Source organism: Gobio gobio (genome assembly GCF_949357685.1).
Source record: "Gobio gobio genome assembly, chromosome: 19".
In the NCBI taxonomy this organism is placed as follows: Eukaryota; Metazoa; Chordata; class Actinopteri; order Cypriniformes; family Gobionidae; genus Gobio; species Gobio gobio.
This window is the reverse complement of record NC_137112.1, coordinates 28,619,867-28,643,480: the sequence shown is the minus strand read 5'-3', so window position 1 is coordinate 28,643,480 and position 23,614 is coordinate 28,619,867. Positions and strand designations below refer to the sequence as shown.

At 36.9% G+C, this 23,614-nt stretch overlaps 2 protein-coding genes across 5 annotated transcripts; both read left to right on the top strand.

Annotated features, from left to right (window-relative positions):
* Window positions 1–784: 784 nt before the first annotated feature.
* On the top strand, window positions 785–5,154 carry cishb (cytokine inducible SH2-containing protein b). 2 transcript variants are annotated; one of them, XM_079844906.1, is made up of 3 exons: window positions 785–1,524; window positions 2,537–2,696; window positions 3,531–5,154. In XM_079844906.1, the coding sequence occupies exons 2-3, from the start codon at window positions 2,549–2,551 to the stop codon at window positions 4,004–4,006; spliced, it is 624 nt and encodes a 207-aa protein (XP_079701032.1). In that variant the 5' UTR covers window positions 785–1,524; window positions 2,537–2,548; the 3' UTR covers window positions 4,007–5,154. The 2 variants fall into 2 exon arrangements, with proteins under 2 accessions (XP_079701032.1, XP_079701031.1); XM_079844905.1 differs by having other exon boundaries at window positions 907–1,514; window positions 3,531–5,137.
* A 2,539-nt stretch (window positions 5,155–7,693) lies between these two features.
* Window positions 7,694–23,028, top strand: uba3 (ubiquitin-like modifier activating enzyme 3; the record flags this gene model as incomplete). Of its 3 annotated transcripts, XM_079844899.1 has the most annotated exons (18): window positions 7,694–7,953; window positions 8,087–8,125; window positions 8,533–8,653; window positions 11,402–11,482; window positions 11,621–11,703; window positions 11,790–11,870; window positions 14,888–14,931; window positions 15,105–15,169; window positions 15,297–15,452; window positions 15,541–15,643; window positions 15,760–15,873; window positions 17,321–17,374; window positions 17,476–17,512; window positions 17,599–17,680; window positions 17,789–17,889; window positions 21,657–21,720; window positions 21,838–21,892; window positions 21,999–23,028. In XM_079844899.1, the coding sequence occupies 18 exons, from the start codon at window positions 7,934–7,936 to the stop codon at window positions 22,085–22,087; spliced, it is 1,389 nt and encodes a 462-aa protein (XP_079701025.1). In that variant the 3' UTR covers window positions 22,088–23,028. The 3 variants fall into 3 exon arrangements, with proteins under 3 accessions (XP_079701025.1, XP_079701026.1, XP_079701024.1); XM_079844900.1 differs by lacking the exon at window positions 8,087–8,125; XM_079844898.1 differs by lacking the exon at window positions 7,694–7,953 and having other exon boundaries at window positions 8,058–8,125.
* Window positions 23,029–23,614: the final 586 nt, after the last annotated feature.

Sequence of the window (23,614 nt, the reverse complement as noted above, 5' to 3'; positions counted from 1 at the left end):
CATGTTTTTTTTTCTGGATATGTGTTTTAAAGAGTTAGTTCACCCAAAAATGAAAATTCTGTCATCACTTACTCACCCTCAAGTTGTTCCAAACAAACCTGTATACATTTCTTTGTTCTTCTGAACACAAAGCAAGATATTTGGAAGAATATTTGTAACAAAGCAGATAGAGCAACCATTGACTACCATAGTAGGGAAAAAATTACTATGGTAGTCAATGGTTGCTCTATCTGCTTTGTTACAAACATTCTTCCAAATATCTTATTTTGCGTTCAGCAGAAGAAAGAAACTCATACATGTTTGGAACATCATGAGTGTGAGTAAATGATGACAGAATTTTCATTTTTGGGAGAACTATCCCTTTAAAGGGTTAATCCAGGGCCTGATATTTTACCAGGATGTTAGATGTTATGGTAACAGTTTACAATAAGGTTCCATTAGTTAACATTTAACTACATTAGTTAACATGAACTAATAATGAACTGCACTTCAGCGTTTATTAATCTTTGTTAATGTTGATTTCAACATTTACTATTACATTATTCAAGTCAAAAGTTGTGTTAACACTAGTTAATGCACTGTGAACTAACATGAACAAACAATGACAGCTGGATTTTTATTAACCAATGTTAACAAAGATTAATAAATAGCCTACCGCAACAAATGTAGCCTATTGCTCATGGTAAGTTCATGTTAGTTAATGTATTATGTTAACAAATGAAATCTTATAGTAAAGTGTTGCTGATGTTAATAACTATGACTAACATTCATTCTGACGATACACATTTTCTGGAATTGGACTTACCCAGCAATGCTTCCCTTGCAGTCACCTCCCATCACAGCCCCTTGCTGTAGCTCTCAGTCCATGCAGCTGGCGCAGAGGTCAATTTCAGCGACTGTTTCAGCATTCCTGGAAAGCTCTGTACTGGGAAAGTCATCCGCAGCTGAAACCGGCCCGGGCGCTTCGTCATCGGCACACGGCAGCCAATGGAAACGCAGTGCCCGATGATGAGGCCGCGAGCGCTGAGATGTAGCGCAGTTCTTGGAATGAGCTGAGATTCCTAGAACGCGCGTCAACTAATAAAACAGCCCAACGTGCGGCAAAGGCGTTTCTTACTACTCTTATTTCAGGAAAATAATAATCCACCAACCAAGCCAAACGACCTTTTACTCTGATTAGATTACTAACGTTACTACAAAGCTGTTTTGTTATTTTATACGCCCTCATTTCGCTTCGCGATTCCCTGGAGAATAGTTGGCATTAGAAGAAAGGCTCGTTCGGGTTAGACAATATTATGGAATATTTATGTAAAATGTTTTAACGAAATTCCCTCGGTTTGTGGCGCTTTGTCGCCATTATTGCTCTGCTGGAACAATGTCAGCAGCTTTGGCACAGGACCGGACTTGGATTGGCGTGAATTTTTCTGCCTGCAACGGTAAAACTTCAAACTGTCATCTTCCATTCTGCTGTGTGTTGGTGAAGTGCCGAAGGTGACGATTTTATGCCCACAAAGGTAAGAAAAGGTAAGTCTTGTTGGAAATCTTTTTTAGTTTCTTAGATACTGTGAAGTGGCCAAACCTGTTTGATGGGTGCATTAGTTTTTGATGAACTGAGGAGTGGTTAGCTACATGTAGCTGTGAAATAATTCATTTGCTTCGATCTCGTTGAACACATCCGGTGAAAATTCCTGCTGCTGATGTTTCGAAATTAATAGTTTTGTTTGGATCTAAGTGCCTTTTTAAACGTAGCCTACATTTAAATACATATACATTTTAAACGTAGGCTATAGGCCTACATTTCTCTGTCACAGAATTTTATTTGAAATATTCAATTGAGGTTCTGCTATTTTCTATCACCAGAATTCTACAATTTTAATCTGATTTATAAAATTGTATGGACCTAATAACATGCCTGTGTGATTATATTTGATACTTTGTGTTAATATATTTTTAATAAAATCTATGAAAGAAAACAATTCAATATTTTGAGAAACAATCAGTTTCTCAATTCTGTTGCTCTCATTTACAGAGAAAGCCACATTTACCTCTTTTTCTAAATGTCACCTCAGAAATTGTTTAAATAGGCTGACTAAACCATCAATGTCATGATATTTATTTATCTATCTATCATATTGTACTTCCTAGGAAGACTCATTGAGTCAGATGTTGAAAAACAGAAATAAAAACACAATAATTCCAATAGCATATTGATCTGATTTATAATGTTTTACTGTTTGTGACTTTGTTGCCATGTAAGATCTGTTGTTTACCCTGCAGCTTTCCATTGAACTTCTTGCCACATTGTGTAAATGTAGTGCATTTGAGTACATTCTCTTGTTCTTGGCACACTGTACTTCCTTTGTTTATTCATTCTTTGAGTTCAGTTGAAATGGTAAATGACAAAAGAGAAAGAGCAGCACAGCGATTTTTACCCTTTGAACTTTTAGCTCTGCTATCTCACCTCGCGTCATTTTGACATGTAGAAAACAAATCTGTTGATTACATATCAAGATGTGTTTTTTTCTTCCATGTGAAGAAACCTTCAGGAATGGTTGCAAGTGGTACAAGTGCTCAAAATGAGAGGGACAAATCAGAAGTTCAACAAATCCAGCAGTCCCAAGCAGCTCCATACTCATGGGCCCCGGCTGAGGACTTGCGTTTCATCACCACCACCTTTCAGCACCTACACACTTCAGGTACGCCTATAGTCTTAAAAAGAGACCTGCAGACACTAGCAAATATTTTATATTTGACAATATATAACACATATCAAAGACAAGGCACAAAAAATAAATAAAGAGAAAAAATAATGATTTTGTTAATATATATATATATACAGTATATATATATATATATATATATATATATATATATATTTATACATCTTTTTATATTTTATGAAGAATAATTTATGACCAAGGTTCTTACGTGTATACAGCAACAGTTTGTCTCTGTTCTGGTAAATTATTAGTAAATCAAATATAATTATTTATTATTGTCAATTTTTAATTATTTTTGTCAATTTTTTAAAAAATAATTTATAATAATAGTCTAATTATATTTGTTATTTTTTTTCTAAATCACATAATCCTTCAAGAAATCATTCTAATATGCTGATTTGGTGCTCAATAAACATTTCTTATTATTATCCATGTTGAAAAACTATACGAAGCCTCTGATGGGACATGGTGAAGAAGAAAAAAATGAGATGGGAGAAAAAATAATGGCAATGCTTTTGCGTTCTCTTGTAAATGTTTTGCGTTCCCCCACGAAACTTTGTGTCCGCTCTGAAAATGTTTGCGTTCCCCCGAGAAACTTTGCGTTCTCTCGTTCAAAGAGCGCAAGTTTTTGCAAAGGAACGTAAACATTTTGTGAACGAACGCAAAGTTTCGTAGGGGAACGCAAAACATTTGCAAGAGACGCAAAAGCATTGACTTATAATTTTTCCTCCCATCCATTTTTTTCACCACCATGCCCCTTAGGGGCTCCGTCTTACTGACTGTCATATTAATAGTTTCTTTATGTTTTAGGATGGTACTGGGGTGGTATGACAGCCAGTGAGGCAAGGGATGCCCTCATTGGAGCTTCAGAAGGTACTTTCCTTGTGCGTGACAGCAGCCATCCACTCTACCTCTTTACCCTCTCCGTAAAGACCCAGAGAGGCCCTACTAATGTCCGTGTAGAATACGACAGTGGCCGATTCCGTCTCGATTCTAGTTTTCCAGCCCGATCTTGCCTGTTGTGCTTTTCGGCTCTTCCTAGTCTTGTGCAGCACTACGCATCCACGAGTCAAGAGAAGGAGAGGCTAGCAGAAGAACATTGCATGGTGTCAAAGGACAATGGCGTCCTGCTAAAGCTCAGGAAGCCTCTCCACAAGCCTCAGGCCTTTCCAACATTACAGCACCTAACACGCCTCACGATAAACAGACACACTGATTGCCATACACAGCTGCCGCTGCCAAAGCCGTTGTTGCTTTACCTGCAAGAATACCCCTTTCAGGTGTGAGGACACTTGGGGAGGACACAGGTGCAGGTAGTCACTGGTGAATCAGCCATGAAGTCGCAAATCTTGTTGCCCGGCAGGATTATAAAGAGAGGTGCATTTGTGCAAATAAAAAAGGACCATTTTGTGTAATTTCTTTTTTAATATTTGTAAATATTGCTCTTGGTAGTAAATCAAAATTTTTCTATGTCTTTCTGTGCTTCCAAGTATTCATGGAGCTCCAACTCAACATACATACTACCATCACCGTAACATTGAAAAAATAAAATATCAAAACCAGCATATAAATAATACTCTATCTTAAGTATCCTGAGTAATACTGTCTCCAAAAGTGTAATTCCTTCAGAAAGCATCGGTACACTCCAAAAAAAAAGGTTCTATATGACACCAAAAATGGTTCTTCGTCGTAACCATAGAGGAACCACTTTTGGTACTATATAGCACTATATGTTAACATGTTCTGTATATGGTAGCGGTGCTATATAGCACCTTAGTCAAAGAACCGGTGAAGAACCACTGAAGCACCAAAATTGGTGCTATATAGCACTTAAAAAGGTTCCCCTATGATTACGAGCCAAGAACCATTTTTGGTGCCATATAGAACCTTTTTTTTTTTTTTGAGTGTATTTATTTATTGAGAAACAAGCTGATAAAGGAAATAGTTTTCAGTTACATATTTGTCAGAAACCTTCATGCCCTGGCAATATGGGACATGCTGTCAGTCCATCTTTATTTGACACAGAATACATTTAATTAAACAACATCATCATTCCGGGAAAACCTAAGCGCTTCGTTTCCACAAAAATAAAATTGGGGATATAACATAACAAAAAGTCTTTTGAATGTGAGGACAATGAACTTCCATTTTACATTTTCAAACACCCTTCATTTTTCATATGATTACATGTTACAAGCATGTTATATTTTGAGACATATGATGACGTTTACCTATAGCATCTTATAATGTAACTTTCTTCTTTTCAATAGACTAGGGTTGCCAACTTTAGGAGAGGAAAATTAGGGACACTCTTGGGTTAGATAAACAGCATTTCTTTGCACCACATGTTATGTAGTGTGCATATCTGCATCTATCTATGTGTTTAAAAAGTCTCTATTTTACTGAATTAAATGCTTAAATAAGTCTGAGACACAATAACTTTTCTTTTTTGCTTACTGACCCGTCATTAATACATTTTAATTTCACACACTCTTATATACATTTTCTGCCTAGGCTATAGGCCAATTATACAACTAGAGAATTTCAACTTTCCTCCCATACTCCAAAACAATTATAATACAGTAAACATTTAAATACAAGCACCTCAATTTTTAATCTCCTAATTATAACTTATTACATCATTATTTTGACTTTTTATCTCATATTTTTTTTTATTTTTTATCTCATAATTATGACTTAGAATGTCATAATTTTGAGTTTTTAAGTCATAATCAGTGTTGGGGTAACACAATACAAGTAAGGCGAGTTATGCAATCAGATTACTTTTTTAAAAGTAACTAGTAAAGTAACAAAATCGCAGCTCTCCCATCCTCATAGAAATTGTGAGTAAGTGCAGAGATATTGTGTGTGCAGAGTAAACATGATGGTTATTGTGGTTCTAGCACAGATCAGTGTGTTCTAGACTAAATGTGAGCATGCATTTACTCATCTCACGTGCACAAAATGAATAAAAACAGTGCAATGCAAACTACACAAACCTGCACCAATTCAATCATGTTAAATAATTCATTTGTTTTATGTATTTAATCTAACTTTTATTAACTAATGTATTTGCTGCTGACTTTCGATGATCTTTAGTTAAACATCGCATTTGTGTTTCTTTTTTCCTTTCTTTTTTATTGTTGAAGAAAGTGTTGAACTTTCTTTTCTGCCTTAATCTTCTACAATCCAGAATGGCAGCATATTTGAGGCTTGTTTGAGCTGTGCATGCTTTCTACTAGGGGTGTAACGATTCATCTACTACATCGATGTATCGATTTATTTTCTAATGATCTAACTACATCGATCTGTGCTCGGCAAGTTGGCCTTCCGGGCGACATATATCGATCTAACATCGTTTTAAAAGGTAATCAATCGATTGTATCGATCATAGAAAATAACGCATTGGATTTAAGCACGTCAGACTTTATATGGATGTTTTTTTCTTAGCACTTTTAATGATAAAGGCGTTAAACGTTACTCGATTCAGTCTGCCTATCTGTGACATCATCGCAACGCACCAGCAGCAGCGCTCATTGAAATGAATGGGATTGTGTCGCGTGTCGCTGGCGGTGTGAACGGGACTTGAGAAAACAAAACATAACATGGCGCATGGCAAAGGAGAAGCCAACGTGCGAGAAATTATCAAGCCACCAAGAGAAAGAGCTACCTGTACTTTCAACCCTTGCTTGTTACCTGTGCATTCCTGGCACCAGTGTGCCAGCAGAGCGAGCTTTTAGTACAGCTGGAGACATAGTGAACGCACAGAGAAGTGTTCTGCGGTCAGATCATGTTGATATTGTTGAAAAAGAAATCTGTAGAGTCATTGAAGAGTAGTTGGTTACATTTTATCTTTTGTTAAATATTGTTTGTTTATTAAACTGAGAAGGTTATTAAACTAGCAGGTTCAGCCAGTTTATTCAACCTGAAGAAATGTTGGTTGCACTTTATTTTTGATATTAATATTGTATTTGTATTATTTTAATGTTGAAAAACAACAGCAAAAGTAGCAGGTAAACCTACTATTAATTAAACCTGAAGAGAAGTTAGTTGCACTTTATTTTTGATATTAATATTGTAATATTATTATGTTGGATAACAAAAGCAGAAGTAGCAGGTTAACCTACTGTTGAAATGGTGGTTGCACTTACTGTGCTTTTATTGAAAATGTATTGAATATTGAAAATGAGAGCAGAAAAGGTTAACTTCCTGTTAATTCAACCTAAACTGTTGGTTGCACTTTATTCAAATAAAATTTGAATGCATTTGCCATTAATTGTTGTTTACTTGTTTGTTTATATCCATAATTAATTGATATACCGGATTCCCTTACAAGAAACAACAGGAATCTAGGAAACTTCACCTGCACTGACCAGTATCCAGATATTTATTTCAGTCACACAATTTTTGGCTAAAAAGTTACTGAATCGATTTCAAGTCACTGAATCGTTTCGGATCGTATCGTTCTAAATGAACCAATATCGTCCTTGAATCGTATCGACAGCCTCAAATCGTGATATGAATCGTATCGTTGTTAAAACGAATCGTTACACCCCTACTTTCTACTGTACAGACGTGAATTTGCATTTCCTTTAGCCTGGGGCATATTCATTTCACTTTTGGTGAGAAAAAATATAACTTTTATTTTTTTTGTTATCAAAAACCAACAATCAAGCAAACCTAGCCCTGGTGAGAAAAAGCAATGCAAAAGTAACAACGCGTTACTTTACATAAAAATGAACCAAGTAGTGCTTGCAAACCCTAACCCCAACACTGGTCATAAATATGGCAAACAATGTCAAAACCGAACTTCGACATATAAAATGTCATAATTTTTATGACATATAATAATTAAACAAAGCAATATCTTTTCTTATATGGTGGAAATGGGGTTTCCTTCCATACTGTTGATGCACAGCGGATGTTGATCGCTGCGCTCCGATGGATTCAGTTCAGTGAAGCATTCGTCAGACTGATTCAAACCGGTAACTCATCTTTTTGAACTATTGAGTGAAAAACTGGCTCAGTTGCACCGTTATTTTTGTTTATTCACATTAAAATATGTGTCACTGGAATACTTGAAGTGATCTGTCGAACGGCTGGAGTGCAAAACTCGAGACTTTTATGTTGAAAATATCAGTGTGCGTCAGGCGGATAGCAGTTTTGCTTGTTGTCACAAGGTTGCACATTTCACTTTGAATCTGTATGACAATATGGCGGAAGGAGAGGAGCCGTAAGTGAAATTTTTTACAAAACTGCACATAAATCCCTCGTAACAGTACTTGTAGTTCAATCAACAGGACGCAAGAACGTTAACTTGCGGGTAGCAGAGCATGAATGAACCTTCTTTTATTCTCTCTTTTTAGGGAGAAGAAAAGAAGGAGAATAGAGGAGCTGAATGAGAAGTTAGTGAAATGAAAGATGAGAATTTAGATGTGGCAGCCAGCAGGTTTGCTTTGGGAGGTTAATAATAAGCTTAATCTATAATCCAGATACAGTTCAGACATTATTTTGAAGAGCTCCCCGCATATACTATAAATATAATCTGTCTGAAAGCTAGGTGAAAGCTTGCAAAACCTCCAAACACTGCTGTTTGCACACATGCCATAATGTTCTTTCATAGCGTATGATAAGACACCTTCTTTGTATTATGAAACTTACTTAAAGTCAGTGCCATCCAACCCATAGCTTAATTAATTATTATATATATGATATATAGTATATTATGTTATGTGTGAATGTGTTTTTTAATTATTAAATCATCCGGGTGATGTGTGTTCTGTGTAGTTAAATCTCTATATTTTTTTCACAGCATGGTTGTGGACGGAGGGAGTGTGGACAGCAGTGACTGGCAGGGAAGATGGGACCATGTCACAAAATTCTTAGAGAGAGCTGGACCCTTCACTCATCCGGATTTTGAACCCAGCACTGAGGTAAGATGTAAATCTTAACACACGTCTTTTATAACATAACATAACATCACATCACATCACATCACATCACATCACATAATCTATAGATAAACACAGCTGTGAAGGCATATCATCAGAATATCATAATAATGTTTTTCTCTCCTTAGAGATAATGACTGCTTTAAAAGTAACAGACAGGCTGCTATTTTTATGGTTCATAATTTCTACACAGACTATGTACACTGTGCTCTACGTCTCACCAAAAAAACAATGTTATTTAAAATGTCCCCCCTTTAAATAATCCATGCCTGATAAGACTATAATTGCATTGATAAAGATTTGTGCTTTGAAAATGATTATGCACTTAGGCCCTGTTTACACCTGGTATTAAGATGCGTTTTGGTCGATCGGATCACCTTAAGTAGATAAGGGAGACACATACCTGTTTACACCTGGTGTTTTAATCGTCTCTTTTGTCCACTTTCAACCACTTCTGTCCTGATTTCTTCAAGGGAAGGGTCTATGGTAGGTAAATCTATGGGCTTTTTCAGATCTTTCTATCTAATGGGCAAAATAACATGCTTGTGCAATTTACATATGAATGCGACTGGAAAGTAGACGATGGAAAAACATGCAGACAGCAGCAGCTTTCGTTTCTGTTTCGTTTCTGTCGTTTTTTGACAGCCACAAGACCACGGCGAATGTGTGTTAGAAATCAGGAATGGCGAGAGAACATTGTGCTTGGTACGTTTTTCTTCAAACCAAACTTGGGTCTCCTGCCAACAAAGTTTAAATCCTGCCTGCTTGTGCGCTTCCCATAATGTTTACGCAATATGTCAGTAGGCGGAGAGAAGGCAGTCTTTTGTGGCTGTTCGAACGCATTCAACCGCATGAGTGTCTACACTACGAAATCAGTCTGGTCAAATGTGTTTTCGACTACCTCGAAGTGGTAAAAAGTGGACAAGCTCAAATTTTTTAAGACCCTGTTTACACCTATATTTAGCGTCAACGTCGTCCACTTGTGATCTAATCGACCAAAACCCATCTTAATGCCAGGTCTAAACAGGGCATTCGGGTCATTTTTCTTCTGTGTACCTCTTTTTAGCTACATGCAGAACATTGATTCAGGGTCTGCTCTGCAATGCTTTGTCACTGACTGTCATAAAGCAGTGTTTCTGAACCCAGGGACCTCAAGATGACAACATTAATTAAAGGCAAAACATCTAAAAATCAAGATATTTATTATTTTATTTACCTCTTCAACAACTGTGTAGATGTGGGATGTCTAGACCTTAAAGTCATGTAAATTAATACAATTGTAAAAACATGGTATTATTAAAATGAAAAATACTATATCTTTTTTGGGATATGCAAAGCTTTAAAATATTTTTTCTGAATGCCAAGACTTTCATAACAACATGAAATGGAAGTTGCAATTGTGACGTATGTCTGAGTGAAACAGTGTTTCAAACGACTTGATTTTTGTGGTTTGCTGTGATGTCATTTGAGTGACAGGTTGTCATGTCCTTGTAGGGCTGGGCGATATGGCTGAAAACTGTATCACGATATAAGTGTTTCATATCGGTCGATATCGATAATGATTGATATTTTTATGACCTATTTAAAATAAGGACCAGAAGATAAATATTTTAAATTTTTATAAACTTAACTTTCCTCTGATTATAATCCCTTCAGTTATAAAGGCAGAAATGTCAACACAACCATGGAAAACATTCAAATAATTAAAATATAAAGTTGATACAAGTCGAAAATCACAATGAACACTTAACCATTATCTCTTAACATTAAGGTGCAGTTCCTCCGTTATTTCTTTGTAACTGTTACCGTTTAGATGCTTTGTCATAAGGCACTGATGCAGAGTAACATTACCTCTCCATGTAGTTTCAATGGCTGAATCCGACATCAGATGTTATTGGTCTGACTACAGTCTAACTTATACAAACCAAAAAACTGCCATACTGGCGAGCTGACTTGTTATCCTGTTTTATCAACAATTTCCTTGCTCGCTGCAGCACTCACTTTCCATTTATCACTCCACGCCGGTTCTGTTTACTGAATAATCCAACACGAGACAACGATATGGCGCAACCAACAAGATACAGTTACATGATTGGCTGTTAGTGTGTCACTCCCTACGTTGCTTGGTTACCAGAGAGCGAGTGCCTTTGTTCATGCAACCAAACTTGCTTCGCAACCTCTGGTTTCTTCCGACGAAGAAAAAAAAATTATAGAACGTTTTATCGAACGCATTTTTTATTGATATCGATTACATGTCTATCGCGATACATATCGTTATCGTTTTATCGCCCAGCCCTATGTCCTTGCACCAAAAATACATAATCAGAAAAGAGATGAGATGTCACAGCAATAGGGAGAGGAAGTTATTTTGATTAAAGATAATGGGAGCACATGAATTAAAAAAAATAATGATAGATCATTATTCACAGATAAATCATTTATAATAAATACTGCAATGTTCCATACAAAAATGTAATAGTCAATTTTGATTTCATGGCGACTTTAAAAATCCTTATCCTTAATTTTTATCCAATGAATCTCAAACAACTGGAAGAGTCATGGGGCAATTTTTTTAATCAAATATTGTTGTGGACAATGAGTCAAAAAGGTTTAGAACCAATGTCATAAGGGACTATAGTTTGAGCCATTTTAGCGTCATCTGTTTGTTGGAAAACCTGAATGTTTCTTTACTCCCTTTTCTTTCCATAAAATGTGCTCATCATCTTCCAGTCTCTCCAGTTTTTGTTGGACACATGCAAAATTCTGGTTATTGGAGCTGGCGGACTTGGATGTGAACTGCTCAAAGATCTGGTACGATCCTTGTTGTGCTGCATTTGTTTATACAGATTCTGGTTTGTTCCTATTCTTGAATGACAGCTGCAATAAGACTACTTGCTAATGTGTTTTCTGTCTTATCATGCTCATATATGATACAATTTCATCACCCAGGCCTTGTCAGGCTTTCGACACATTCATGTGGTGGACATGGACACCATTGATGTTTCCAACCTCAACAGACAGTTCCTCTTCAGGTTAATCTTAGTCAGCTGATATATGCTTTCTGAACCTTTTCTTGTTCTTGTTCTGTAATGTAAACTGCTTTATGTTGTATCTATAGACCCAAAGATGTGGGCCGACCGAAGGCAGAGGTTGCAGCAGACTTTGTAAATGGCAGAATCCCAGGGTGCAATGTTGTCCCGTATCCTTTCCCTGATATAACTTTTTGTTTGATGCACTACCATACAAACGTTTGGGGTCAGTAAGATTATTATTATAATTTTGTAACAAATTAGCTCAAAGGGGAAATATTTAACATGAATCTTAACTCGTTACAATTAATTATGAATATTTGGATAAATTAACCGAATTAACTTAATGTAACTGAATTAATATTACAATAAAATAATCAGTTCGTCCAGCAAACATTCAGTCCTGATTGTCTATTAACTCTTCAGAATGGATATTTTCTGTGGCCACAGTAAAATAACTTTCTTAGCTCATAGCTATGATCGAATCGTTAAAGTGACCAGACAAAAGTAAGCAGACCAGAATCAACTCATACAAATGTGCACAAGAGTTTATTTAGTAAAACACAAACACATAACTAACATAAACGCACAGCACAAAATCAGACAAACATAGGTTAGAATGGAAAGTGGAAATGACGGAAAAAACGGATCAGAACCGAGGAATAAAGCTATGAAAAGAGTCTAAAACCTGGAAGAACCATCAGTTAAGACAACAAGTGCCTTTGTTTGAACAAAGGGGTTTACAGCTTAAACTAACTATACAGCGAATTTGTATATCGGACGTTACTTGCATTTGCCTTGAAAGGCGTCCAGATATACAGTCGCAGGAGAAAGTCTTGATAGTTCGGTCCGATGTTGCAATCGATTCCTTCCGTGTTGAGTGAAGGAATGACGGTGAACTTGCCAAGGGGGTAATCCTGCACCCGGAAAGCGTACTTTCCATAGGGGAAGCCATTGCTAACCGAGCCATCACCTGCTGTTAGCATCCCATTGACTCCCATTCATTTTGGCGTCACTTTGACAGCGAATAACTTTACATCTGAGGCGTTTAAAGACTCCATTTGTCCATTGTTTATTTCTAAAGAAACAGATAAAGTCAAGGGAGAAGCATGGGGAGAAGCCCATAGAGAGCCAAAAGCAACGGGACCAAATATTTCAACAACGTAATTCCACTTTGTGGTTTTTAGATTTCACTTTGCACAACTACTAGAAGACTTACAACTGTCAGACCGGTTGCTCACGTCACATCTACGTCGTCAAGCTCAGTCTGAGGCTGCGCAGTACGCTCAGCCATCAGGAAGTGAGTGCTTCTAATTGACTTCACTTTTCCCCGTCAAAGCCTATGAGGTCGCTGTGTCCACATGGCTTGGTGTGTGTGTGGCTGGCCTGCGCGGCTGCGCCGGTTACGCCGGATGAGGTCTCACACGAACAGCGTTCAGGAAAGGAATGTTAGCGAGTACTCCGTCTAAATCTAGAAGAATTTTGTGCTGGCCTTTTAAGTTCCAGAGGCCAAAAAAACTGAGTTTTGGCTTGGTGCACTTCTCAGTGGGAGAGTTCCTTTGTTTTGAACAAAGGGCTGACTCATTCGCGTTGAAAATTTGTTTGTTCATTTGTATTCTGATAAATAAAACGAACAGTCTATAAAAAAGTGATGTCCACCAAATTGTGAGTCATTAAATGAGCAATATTTTGATAGGAGACACCAGCTAGATGGGCTAACATTAACTAGTATTTCTATCATCAAACATGTATAACATTCTACAATATAAAAAAGACAAAACAGAAATGATACACAAAATATACTGGGGAGAATGCATGTTCCTTCATTAAACAGATTGTCAATGAAATAGTGGATAGAATTCCATTTCTATAGGGGATTGAGTTTCTGTTGGTTGTACTGTTCTCTCATGTGAGAACACAGCCCAATTCTTAAAAAATTAAGAATTTTGCTCTGTGTCCAAGCACATTAATAGAGAGGCGAAGGGAAGGAAAAGATGTGGTAGAAAAAAAAGTGTTCAAGCAATAGGGATAACCGCACCCTGGAAAGGATTGTGAAACAAAACCCATTCAAAAATGAGGGGGAGAATCACAAAGAGTGGACAGCAGCTGGAGTCTGTGCTTTAAGAACCACTACGCACAGACATATGCAAGATATGGGTTTCAGCTGTCGCATTCCTTGTTTCAAGCCACTGTTGAACAACAGACAGTGCCAGAAGCGTCTCGCCTGTGCTGAAGACAAAAAGGACTGGACTGCTGCTGAGTGGTCCAAAGTTATGTTCTCTGATGAAAGTAAATTTTGCATTTCCTTTGGAAATCAGGGTCCCAGAGTCTGGAGGAAGAGAGGAGAGGCACACAATCCACGTTGCTTGAGGTCCAGTGTAAAGTTTCCACAGTCAGTGATGGTTTGGGGTGCCATGTCATCTGCTGGTGTTGGTCCACTGTGTTTTCTGAGGTCCAAGGTCAACCCAGCCGTATACCAGGAAGTTTTAGAGCACTTCATGCTTCCTGCTGCTGACCAACTTTATGGAGATTCAGATTTCATTTTCCAACAGGACTTGGCACCTGCACACCGTGCCAAAGCAACCAGTACCTGGTTTAAGGACCATGGTATCCCTGTTCTTAATTGGCCAGCAAACTCGCCTGACCTTAACCCCATAGAAAATCTATGAGGTATTGTGAAGAGGAAGATGCGATATGCCAGACCCAACAATGCATAAGAGCTGAAGGCCACTATCAGAGCAACCTGGGCTCTCATAACACCTGAGCAGTGCCACAGACTGATCGACTCCATGCCACGCCGCATTGCTGCAGTAATTCAGGCAAAAGGAGCCCCAACTAAGTATTGAGTGCTGTACATGCTCATACTTTTCATGTTCATACTTTTCAGTTGGCCAAGATTTCTAAAAATCCTTTCTTTGTATTGGTCTGAAGTAATATTCTAATTTTCTGAGATACTGAATTTGGGATTTTCCTTAGTTGTCAGTTATAATCGTCAAAATTAAAAGAAATAAACATTTGAAATATATCAGTCTGTGTGTAATGAATGAATATAATATGCAAGTTTCACTTTTTGAATGGAATTAGTGAAATATATCAACTTTTTGATGATATTCTAATTATATGACCAGCACCTGTATGTTATGTTGATATGTGTCAATATTTGCATTTCCCTTAATAAGTAATGCAGACATTTTAAGAAAATCCAGGACTTAGATGAGACATTTTACAAGCGTAATTACATTTAACACCTAAGATTTTTACATTTCTCTAAAATGTCTTAACTTTTTTTTTTTTTTATCTCTATGCAACATGTGACACTATTGTTCTGCAGTGTGAGACTAATTATTATGACACTATTTATTTTAAAATCTGAGTGATGTAACTGTGTCTTTGTCACTGCATAGAATTTCACATTGTAGTCTGTGGCCTGGACTCTGTTATTGCCAGAAGATGGATGAATGGCATGCTGGTATGTATTTATTTTCCTAAACATCCTACAAATAGGTTCATGCAAATATATAGACATAAGGTTATCTTTATGTCATGTAAATATACAGTGAGAAGGGCTTTTGTGCATTTGGCTTTCTCTTTTTCAGTTATCCTTGCTGATTTATGAAGATGGTGTCCTGGATCCCAGCTCCATTATTCCTCTAATAGATGGTGGCACAGAGGGCTTCAAGGGCAATGCCCGAGTCATTCTTCCGGGCATGACAGCTTGCATTGATTGCACCCTGGAGCTTTACCCCCCACAGGTACATACTGGGATTTTGTGTTAAGTTGAATTTCAAAATGTCTTTTGTCATACTCTTTTTTTTTTTTTTTTTTTTTTGCCCTACACAGATAAACTTCCCGATGTGCACTATAGCTTCTATGCCACGGTTACCTGAACATTGTGTTGAATATGTCCGCATGTTGCTTTGGCCCAAAGACAAGCCTTTTGGAGGTACATTATTTGACAGTATCTGCATGGAACTAGGTGTATAACCACAAGCTGATATTTTGGTTATACTGCTGCTAGGTAGTCTGCTAATATTTCAGATTGTAATGTATTTTCCTTAGATGGTGTGGCGCTAGACGGTGATGACCCTAAGCACATCCAGTGGGTGTACCAGAAATCTCTGGAGAGAGCAGCAGAGTTCAACATCACTGGGGTGACTTACAGACTCACTCAGGGTGAGTGAGACAGGCCTACTCAGTGGGCCTTTATCAGGCATTTCGAGAAATCCTCTCGTTTATAGACAGAATTTTGATGGAGAAAAATGATAATGATGGATTAAAAATAATTAATGTCATATTTCTGAATTATTCTGCCAAAAGGGAGAATTTATAGTGAAAATAAAATGGCCCAAAGATTGATCCTTGAGGAATACCACATAATATTCAATGTCTTTGATATATTAACTAAAAAGTTATTTTCTATAATATACACTTTGAACCAATTTAAAACATTTATAATGTTGCAAAATATCTGTTTCAAATAAATTGTTCTTTTTGAACATTCTATTGATTAATGAATCCTGAAAACATTGTATCACGGTTTCAGCAAAATATTAAGTAGCACAACTGTTTTCAACATTGATAATAATAAGAAATGTTTATCGAGCAGTAAATCAATATATTAGAATTGATTTCTGAAGGATCATGTGACACTTAAGACTGGATTAATGGCTGTTGAAAATTTTGCTTTAATCACATTTAAATTATAATTACATTTTAAAATATAAAATATATTCGAATGCAAAACAGGTATTTTAAATTGTAATAATATTTTGCAATATTAAAATTTTTCTGTATTTTTGATCAAATAAATGCAGCCTTGGTTAGCATAACGCTGCGTCCGAAATCGTATACTTCCCTACTATATGGTATGCGAAAAACAGTACGCCAAAAGAGGTAGTATGTCTGAATGCATAGTATTTTAAAAACAGTAGACGAAATTACCTACTACTTCAGGCGAGATTCTGAAGTGTGCATTCGATGGACACTTTACTGGCAGTGACTCGATCAACTGACGCTGGTAGGTCACGTGACAGTAACAACATGGCGGCGAATTTCATTCAAACTCATCCATATTCATAGAACGTACTTTTTAAACGGTCACAAAGTAAGTTCAAATTCAAATGTAGTACCTACTCAGACAGTATGCGATTTCAGACGCAGCATGAGAGACTTCTTTTAAAAAATATTACTGAACCCAAATTTTTGAATAGTAGTGTATAAACCTTGAAACAGAACTTTATAAGTACCAGGACCGCTTATTGGGAAATCAAACCATATTTAGGGACTAGAATATCAGAGAAACGTCAAGGTGCATTCATTTTGGGAGTCTTTTGACTTGGGACAACCATTCATAACACCTTAACAATGTTGTAGCAACATAATAAAAACATTCAGAAGATCTTCGCATCCGCAAACCAATGCCCTGGCATCATGGTTCATGCTTTTGCACAGGCAAGCACCAATCAAATTTCTTTTAGAGAAAATGTCGAGTTTATACTTATAATCATACATTTTGCTGGTTGTAAGCTATTGTTCAGAAGCTCCTATTGTTTGGCAGTAGAATCGAATACATCCCTACTATATAGTATGCGATGTTGATGTACCACCTCATGTGTTTCAGGGGTTGTGAAGAGAATAATTCCTGCTGTGGCTTCTACAAATGCTGTTATTGCTGGTATGCTGACATTGCAAATGTTCTCTGGTCTTGGCATGTTTTAAAGGTTTTTGTTGAGCTGTGACTGAAGATAACATTTCTTTCTTTCTTACACATTTCAGCTGCTTGTGCCACAGAGGTTTTCAAAATTGCCACAAGGTAAGTTATAATAGCATATTTCCCAGAAGAGAGCATTGATTTCAGTGCTCCTTCCCATATCTCATTTCTTTACCTTTGCCGAACAGCGCCTATGTTCCCTTGAACAACTACCTGGTGTTCAATGATGTTGATGGGCTGTACACGTACACCTTTGAGGCTGAGAGAAAGGTTAGTGATTTGAACATGATTTGAAGTACATAACTAGATAAAATAGTCATTAATACTTAATTTCTAAAAATCAACACAGCTTAAATGTTATCCATGTTGTATGTGTAGGAGAACTGTTCTGCCTGCAGTCAGGTGCCACAGGACCTGCAGTTCCCACCTTCAACTAAACTACAGGAGGTTCTGGACTACTTAACTGAGAACGCCTCTCTGTGAGTCACAATGTTCCTTAATGTTTACCTGAACATAATTCCTTATAGTAACAAATTAAACAACTCCATATATACATCATTAAGTTCATGTTCCTTTATTTTATTAAAGGGATAGTTCACCCAAAAATTTAAATTTCTGTCATTATTTACTCACCCTCATGCCGTTCCAAACCTGTAAGACTTTCGTTCATCTTGGGAACACAAATAAAGATCTTTTTTGATGAAATCTGGGAGCTTTCTATCCCTCCATAGACAGCAGGGCTGGACAATAAGGACTGCCCGATGGCCTGGGGCCAGCGTCAAAGACACTCGGGCCAGTTGACAGAACTGTCTCCTGCCCGCTCGGGCCAGTGCTGTATCTTCACTGATAATTTTTGTATTTGTAAGCTTTGCCTATTTCAATATTCAAGCACACATAGACGAGAAAGTGCACGTGTCTCTCAGTTTGGTTCTTGCGCGGCGCAACAACACTAGCTTGAGCGCACCCACAGAGCGCAAATATTCACACAAAATTATGTCAGAAGCCTGTCTTGTCGAGTATCATCTTAAACATACTCGGTTATGTCTTTTAAATGAACGTAAACATGAAATATGCCAGTCACCGCCAGGGTTTTTGTCATTTTCACAAGTTTCATGGCCCACAGAATATCTTATATGCAAATATATCAAACGAAAGAACAGACACTCTCCTTTATTATTATTTTTTATCAACACTTGAATGTGGGTAAGTTTCATGAAAAAAAGCAGAGAAAATCGTGTTTTTATCAAATACTAACGTTACATCCAGATCGGATTCAGAACTGGTGCTTACTGACGCTTGGCTGGCCGCTCAGTTCAGCCAGCCGCTATTGAGATGCAAGTATAACGCATTCTCTATCACTGTATCTGTTATTATTTTATTATTATGAATATAATCTTAGGAATCTATTATTTTGTATTATAGATGTTTTAGGGGGGTTTCTCACAATTAAAGCAGTCAAATGAATGTGATCACGACTGGGTGCTAACTGACGCTTGGCTGCGAACAAAACGCGTACACTATAGGCCCACTGTCTCTGTAAGGAAATATATTAGTTTACAATCATGAATATATTATTAAATATATATTAACTTACACAATCTAGAGAGGTTATTCAGAAATAAATTGGTCTAATGGTCATGATCCCAAACTAGTTGGTTATTCCCACTCTCATTCTGAAGAAATATTTTCGCAGCTCATGTTTTGAGTCTCATGGAATGTAGGCTACACTACCAGTCAATAGTTTGGAAACATTAAGGTTTTTTAATGTTTTTGAAAGTAGTCTCTTAGAGGTCCCATGGCATGGCATTTTTCTATTATTTTATAATGTTTCCTGAGGTGTACTTATATTGTTAGTATGATTTTTACATCATAAAATGTCATAATTTAGAAATAAAAGGCATTTTTTCTATACTGATGTTTGCCCTGTTTCAAGGGGCGTGTCTGCTGCGAGACTTCAGTAAAAACGCCCACTGTTGTGATTGGCTGACATCTTTGCATTTGAAATGAGTATCAGATCTTGTAGCGGAGGGGGCGTGGTTTAACGAGGTCTACGAGCAGGCACGAGCCTGCTGCCAGAGAGACGGATGGACCTGAGTTCACTTCTCATCAGTTCTCTCAGCACGTCTCAGTTCAGTGAACTGTTGTAGTTACAGCATATACTTCAGGTTATTCGTTTATTTCTAGTCGGAGGGGCTGTCACTCATGTCAGAAAGTTAGTAACTTTAGTAAATAATGGATCAGCGCTGACTCGAGACGCGAACCGTTTAGAACGATTCAGTCCGATTTGGTGAACTGGTTCGACCGGTTCACTAAAAAAAAAACGGTTCAAAAGAATGATTCGTTCGCGAACCGGACATCACGGCCCAGAGTCGGAGCGATTGCTAACAAAGTTATTTATAGTAACTAAGTTACTGAGTTGTGAGAGCGCTGTCTGTCAACGCAAGTTTATTTTGTTTGTATCCGAGAGTTTGAATAAACACGAGTCCCAGTCATGCCGAGTCAGTCTTCATCATTATTCTACCAACTTTGTAACACATGTAATGTACCATTACAGCTGTCGAGATGAACAAGTTACGAGTAAGTGTTGATTATAGCATTATTTTTAGATATTTTCCTATCATATGAAAAGCATCAGTGAGTACACAGCGCAAACAAATACGCAACAGCAGTAATCTAATGTAATCCATTTCATTGTGGGAATAGCTGGCTAGCCTAGCCGGATACCCTCACGCTCCACCCCCCCTTCTGCTTAATCTCGCGCCGCGTATGGTGCCTCCGCTGTGGGCGAGATGCAGTACTGGGGGTCGGTGATGTTGAAGGCCGACCGGTCAGTGCAGCCCGAGCTTCGGCGTGTGTGAGGTTTATCTCTAAAGATGTGGCTCTGCCGATGTTGAGCAGAAACTCACGACTGTATGCACATTTTAGAACAGATAGACGCGACGAGGACGTACAAAAACACTGACTCACAAGATAGAAAACACCGTTCTGTCGAGAGAGAGAGAAGCCACAGCGTGTGCACGAATAATAAAGTTCTGTGTGAACCTGAATAATTAGCTACACATCAGAAATCACTGATCACAGATCAGAAGGAACTGAAAAAAGACTTCTGTTTTCATTTGTACATCCAAACACTGAGAAACTGCCAGCATTCACTCGTTCACAAGCCATGATCTCTCGAGGACAAATATAGCGCTCGCATGGGCGTGCCAAATTCTCTGGGCGGAGGAAAGGGAGGTAACCGTTCCTGTTATGACGTCATAACAGGAGAATTCAAGATCAGCTCGTCTGGGCTGTCATTTTCTCAAAGGCAGAGAAAGACAGCCAGAACTCTGTTTACACCGATCTAAATTTCTAGCCACTTGGGGACAATATTCAGGCTAGGGGAACTCATATTAATGTTGAAAAACCTCATAAAATGAAAATTTCATGCCATGGGACCTTTAATCTCACCAAGGCTGCATTTATTTGATCAAAAATACAGCAAAAACAGTATTATTGTGAAATATTTTTTACAATTTAAAATAACTGTTTTCTATTTGAATATATTTTAAAATCTGAGTTATTTCTGTGATTGTAAAGCTGAATTTTCAGCAACTATTACTCCAGTCTTCAGTTGTCACATGATCCTTCTGAAATCATTCTAATATGCTGATCTGCTGCTAAAGAAACATTATTATTATTATCAATGTTAAAAACAGTTGTATAAAAATTTTTTTCAGGATTATTTAATGAATAGAAAGTTCAAAAGAACAGCATTTATCTGAAATGTAAAGCTTTTGCAACATTACAAATGTTCTAATCTTTACCCATTCAAACCATTTTTTTTTCAAGGAAATAATAATGTTTCAAAAATATTTTAAATGCATATAAAGTATAATATAAATATAATATAAATCTTTATTCTTGGTTTTAATAAAATATACCTTAAAAGTAATACATTTAGTTTATTAACTATAACCCCATATTACTGTAAATTAATTAAATGGTAATTTAAAGTGTATCTAACCATTTCACTATACTAGACCAATGGCCAACAACAAAATGGCAATACCAAAATAAATGCATAATACAGTTCTCCTCTTCTGAGCAAAGTCTACAGAAGGAATCTGATTCAATCTTCCATTGAAATTTTATCATATTCCTTGATGTTATAGAAATATTGAATGTGACAATGGAAAATGTGAATTAAGCAATTTTCTACATTTTCCCCCCTCATCGCAATAACAATGAATCTTTCCCCCCCTAGACAAATGAAGTCTCCTGCAATCACTACAACTTTGGATGGAAAAAACAAAACTCTGTATTTACAGGTTAAATGATTTTTATGATTGGTCATAATTTAGTTTTCTTTATATGTATTTTATGCATTAGCTGTATTATATTTAAAGTTATTTAGTACATTTGAATCTGTTTGTTTTTATTTTCAGACTGTGGCATCTATTGAAGAGAGAACACGACCAAATCTAAGCAAAACACTGAAAGGTAAAAGTCTTTTGTGATATCATGTAGTATGTAACTAATTTAATAAGCATATTTCAAAATTATATTGGTGTCGTTTAACCTATTAAATCCCCCCTTGTGTTTGCAGAGCTTGGACTAGTGGATGGCCAAGAGCTGGCAGTGGCTGATGTCACCACTCCTCAGACTATGCTCTTCAAGCTCAACTTCATCTCATAGGACAAACGCTTCATTCTTATGGACAGTAGTTATTGCAGTCGTCATCAAAATGAAGCAAACTTTGAAATGTAGCCTATAAGCTCCATGTTTCAGTGCATCAACAGCATCACATGCACAGGCTCAGTCAACTCTGTCCATCAAAGACACTTACAGAAGGTGTTTGTTTCGTTGTCTTGCACTGCTATAGCTGTAGAAGTCATTTTGGTGGATTTCTTTTTTTTATGCAAACTGTTTATCTATTTATTTTGTTGTTGTGCATTCAAACCAGTTGACAGTATGTTGTTCAATGTCTTGTAGAAAAAAAGAAATCGTTCATGTTTTGAATTAAAATGGGAATCCTTGTTTTAAACAAGTATTGAAATCCTAGTCCTGTAATGTTTTCCTAACTTTAAATTTAGAATATAATTTTAACCCAATTTGTGAATACATTTACTTAGTTAAATATTTAAAAAAGGCTCAAAATATGATGGAATCTCCAGAATAAAAAATATTTTGTAAACATACAGAATGTTGCATTGTCACTAATGTTAAGAGAGTCATTTGGTATACTGTACTGTTTTGATGTGTTTTATGTGGCACTATCATGTAAGACAGATTTTCAGAAATACAATGCAGACTCTTATCTACAAGGTCAGACCTTAGTGTCTTTTTAAGTCACATCACATACATCAATGGATAAAACTGCAAATGTTGCTTGGCAAGTTACAAACTGAAACAAATGAAGCTACAGTTACATTATTTGTTTAATGAACTGGATCACTAGTGTCCCATTAAATATTTAATATTCACTTAATTTCTGTAACATATATTTTCGGTAAAGTACAATCTGCGAAAAATGTCCTCCTTTCAAAGGCAATAGACACCTGTTTGACACCTAGACGTTTGACAGAAAATTATTCAATTATGCATTGACAATAAAAGTCATTTTACGTTCAGTCACAAAGTTGAATTTGTCAGTTTTCTTTCTTAAAGGAATAGTTCACCCCAAAATGAAAAATTAGCCCATGATTTACACACCCTCAAGTCACCCTAGGTGTACATGACATTCTTCTTTTAGATGAATACAATTGGAGTTATATTAAAAAATGTCCTGGCTCTTCCAAGCTTTATAATGGCAGTGAATGGCTGTTTCTGTCCATAAAAGTGCATCTATCAATCATACAAGTACTCCAAACGGCTCAGAGGGGGTTAATAAAGGACTTCTGAATCTAAATTATGTGTTTGTGTAAAAAAAACATCCATATTTCAAACTTTACAAGACAGAAGAAGGCCTTTATTAACCCCCCAGAGCTGTGTGGAGCACTTTTATGATGGATACATGCACTTTTATGGACTTCAAAACAGAAACAGCCATTCACTGCCATTATGTGCCATTATAGGTGGCGATTTCGGATTCAGCCACGGGCGAATCCCCGTTCATTTTTGGGCGAACTATCCCTTACTTTAGGTTTGTTAAACTTGTTAGGTTTCAAATAACAAGTGATACTTCCTTTACTTTTTTATTGAATAACAATAAACTCAACGCAC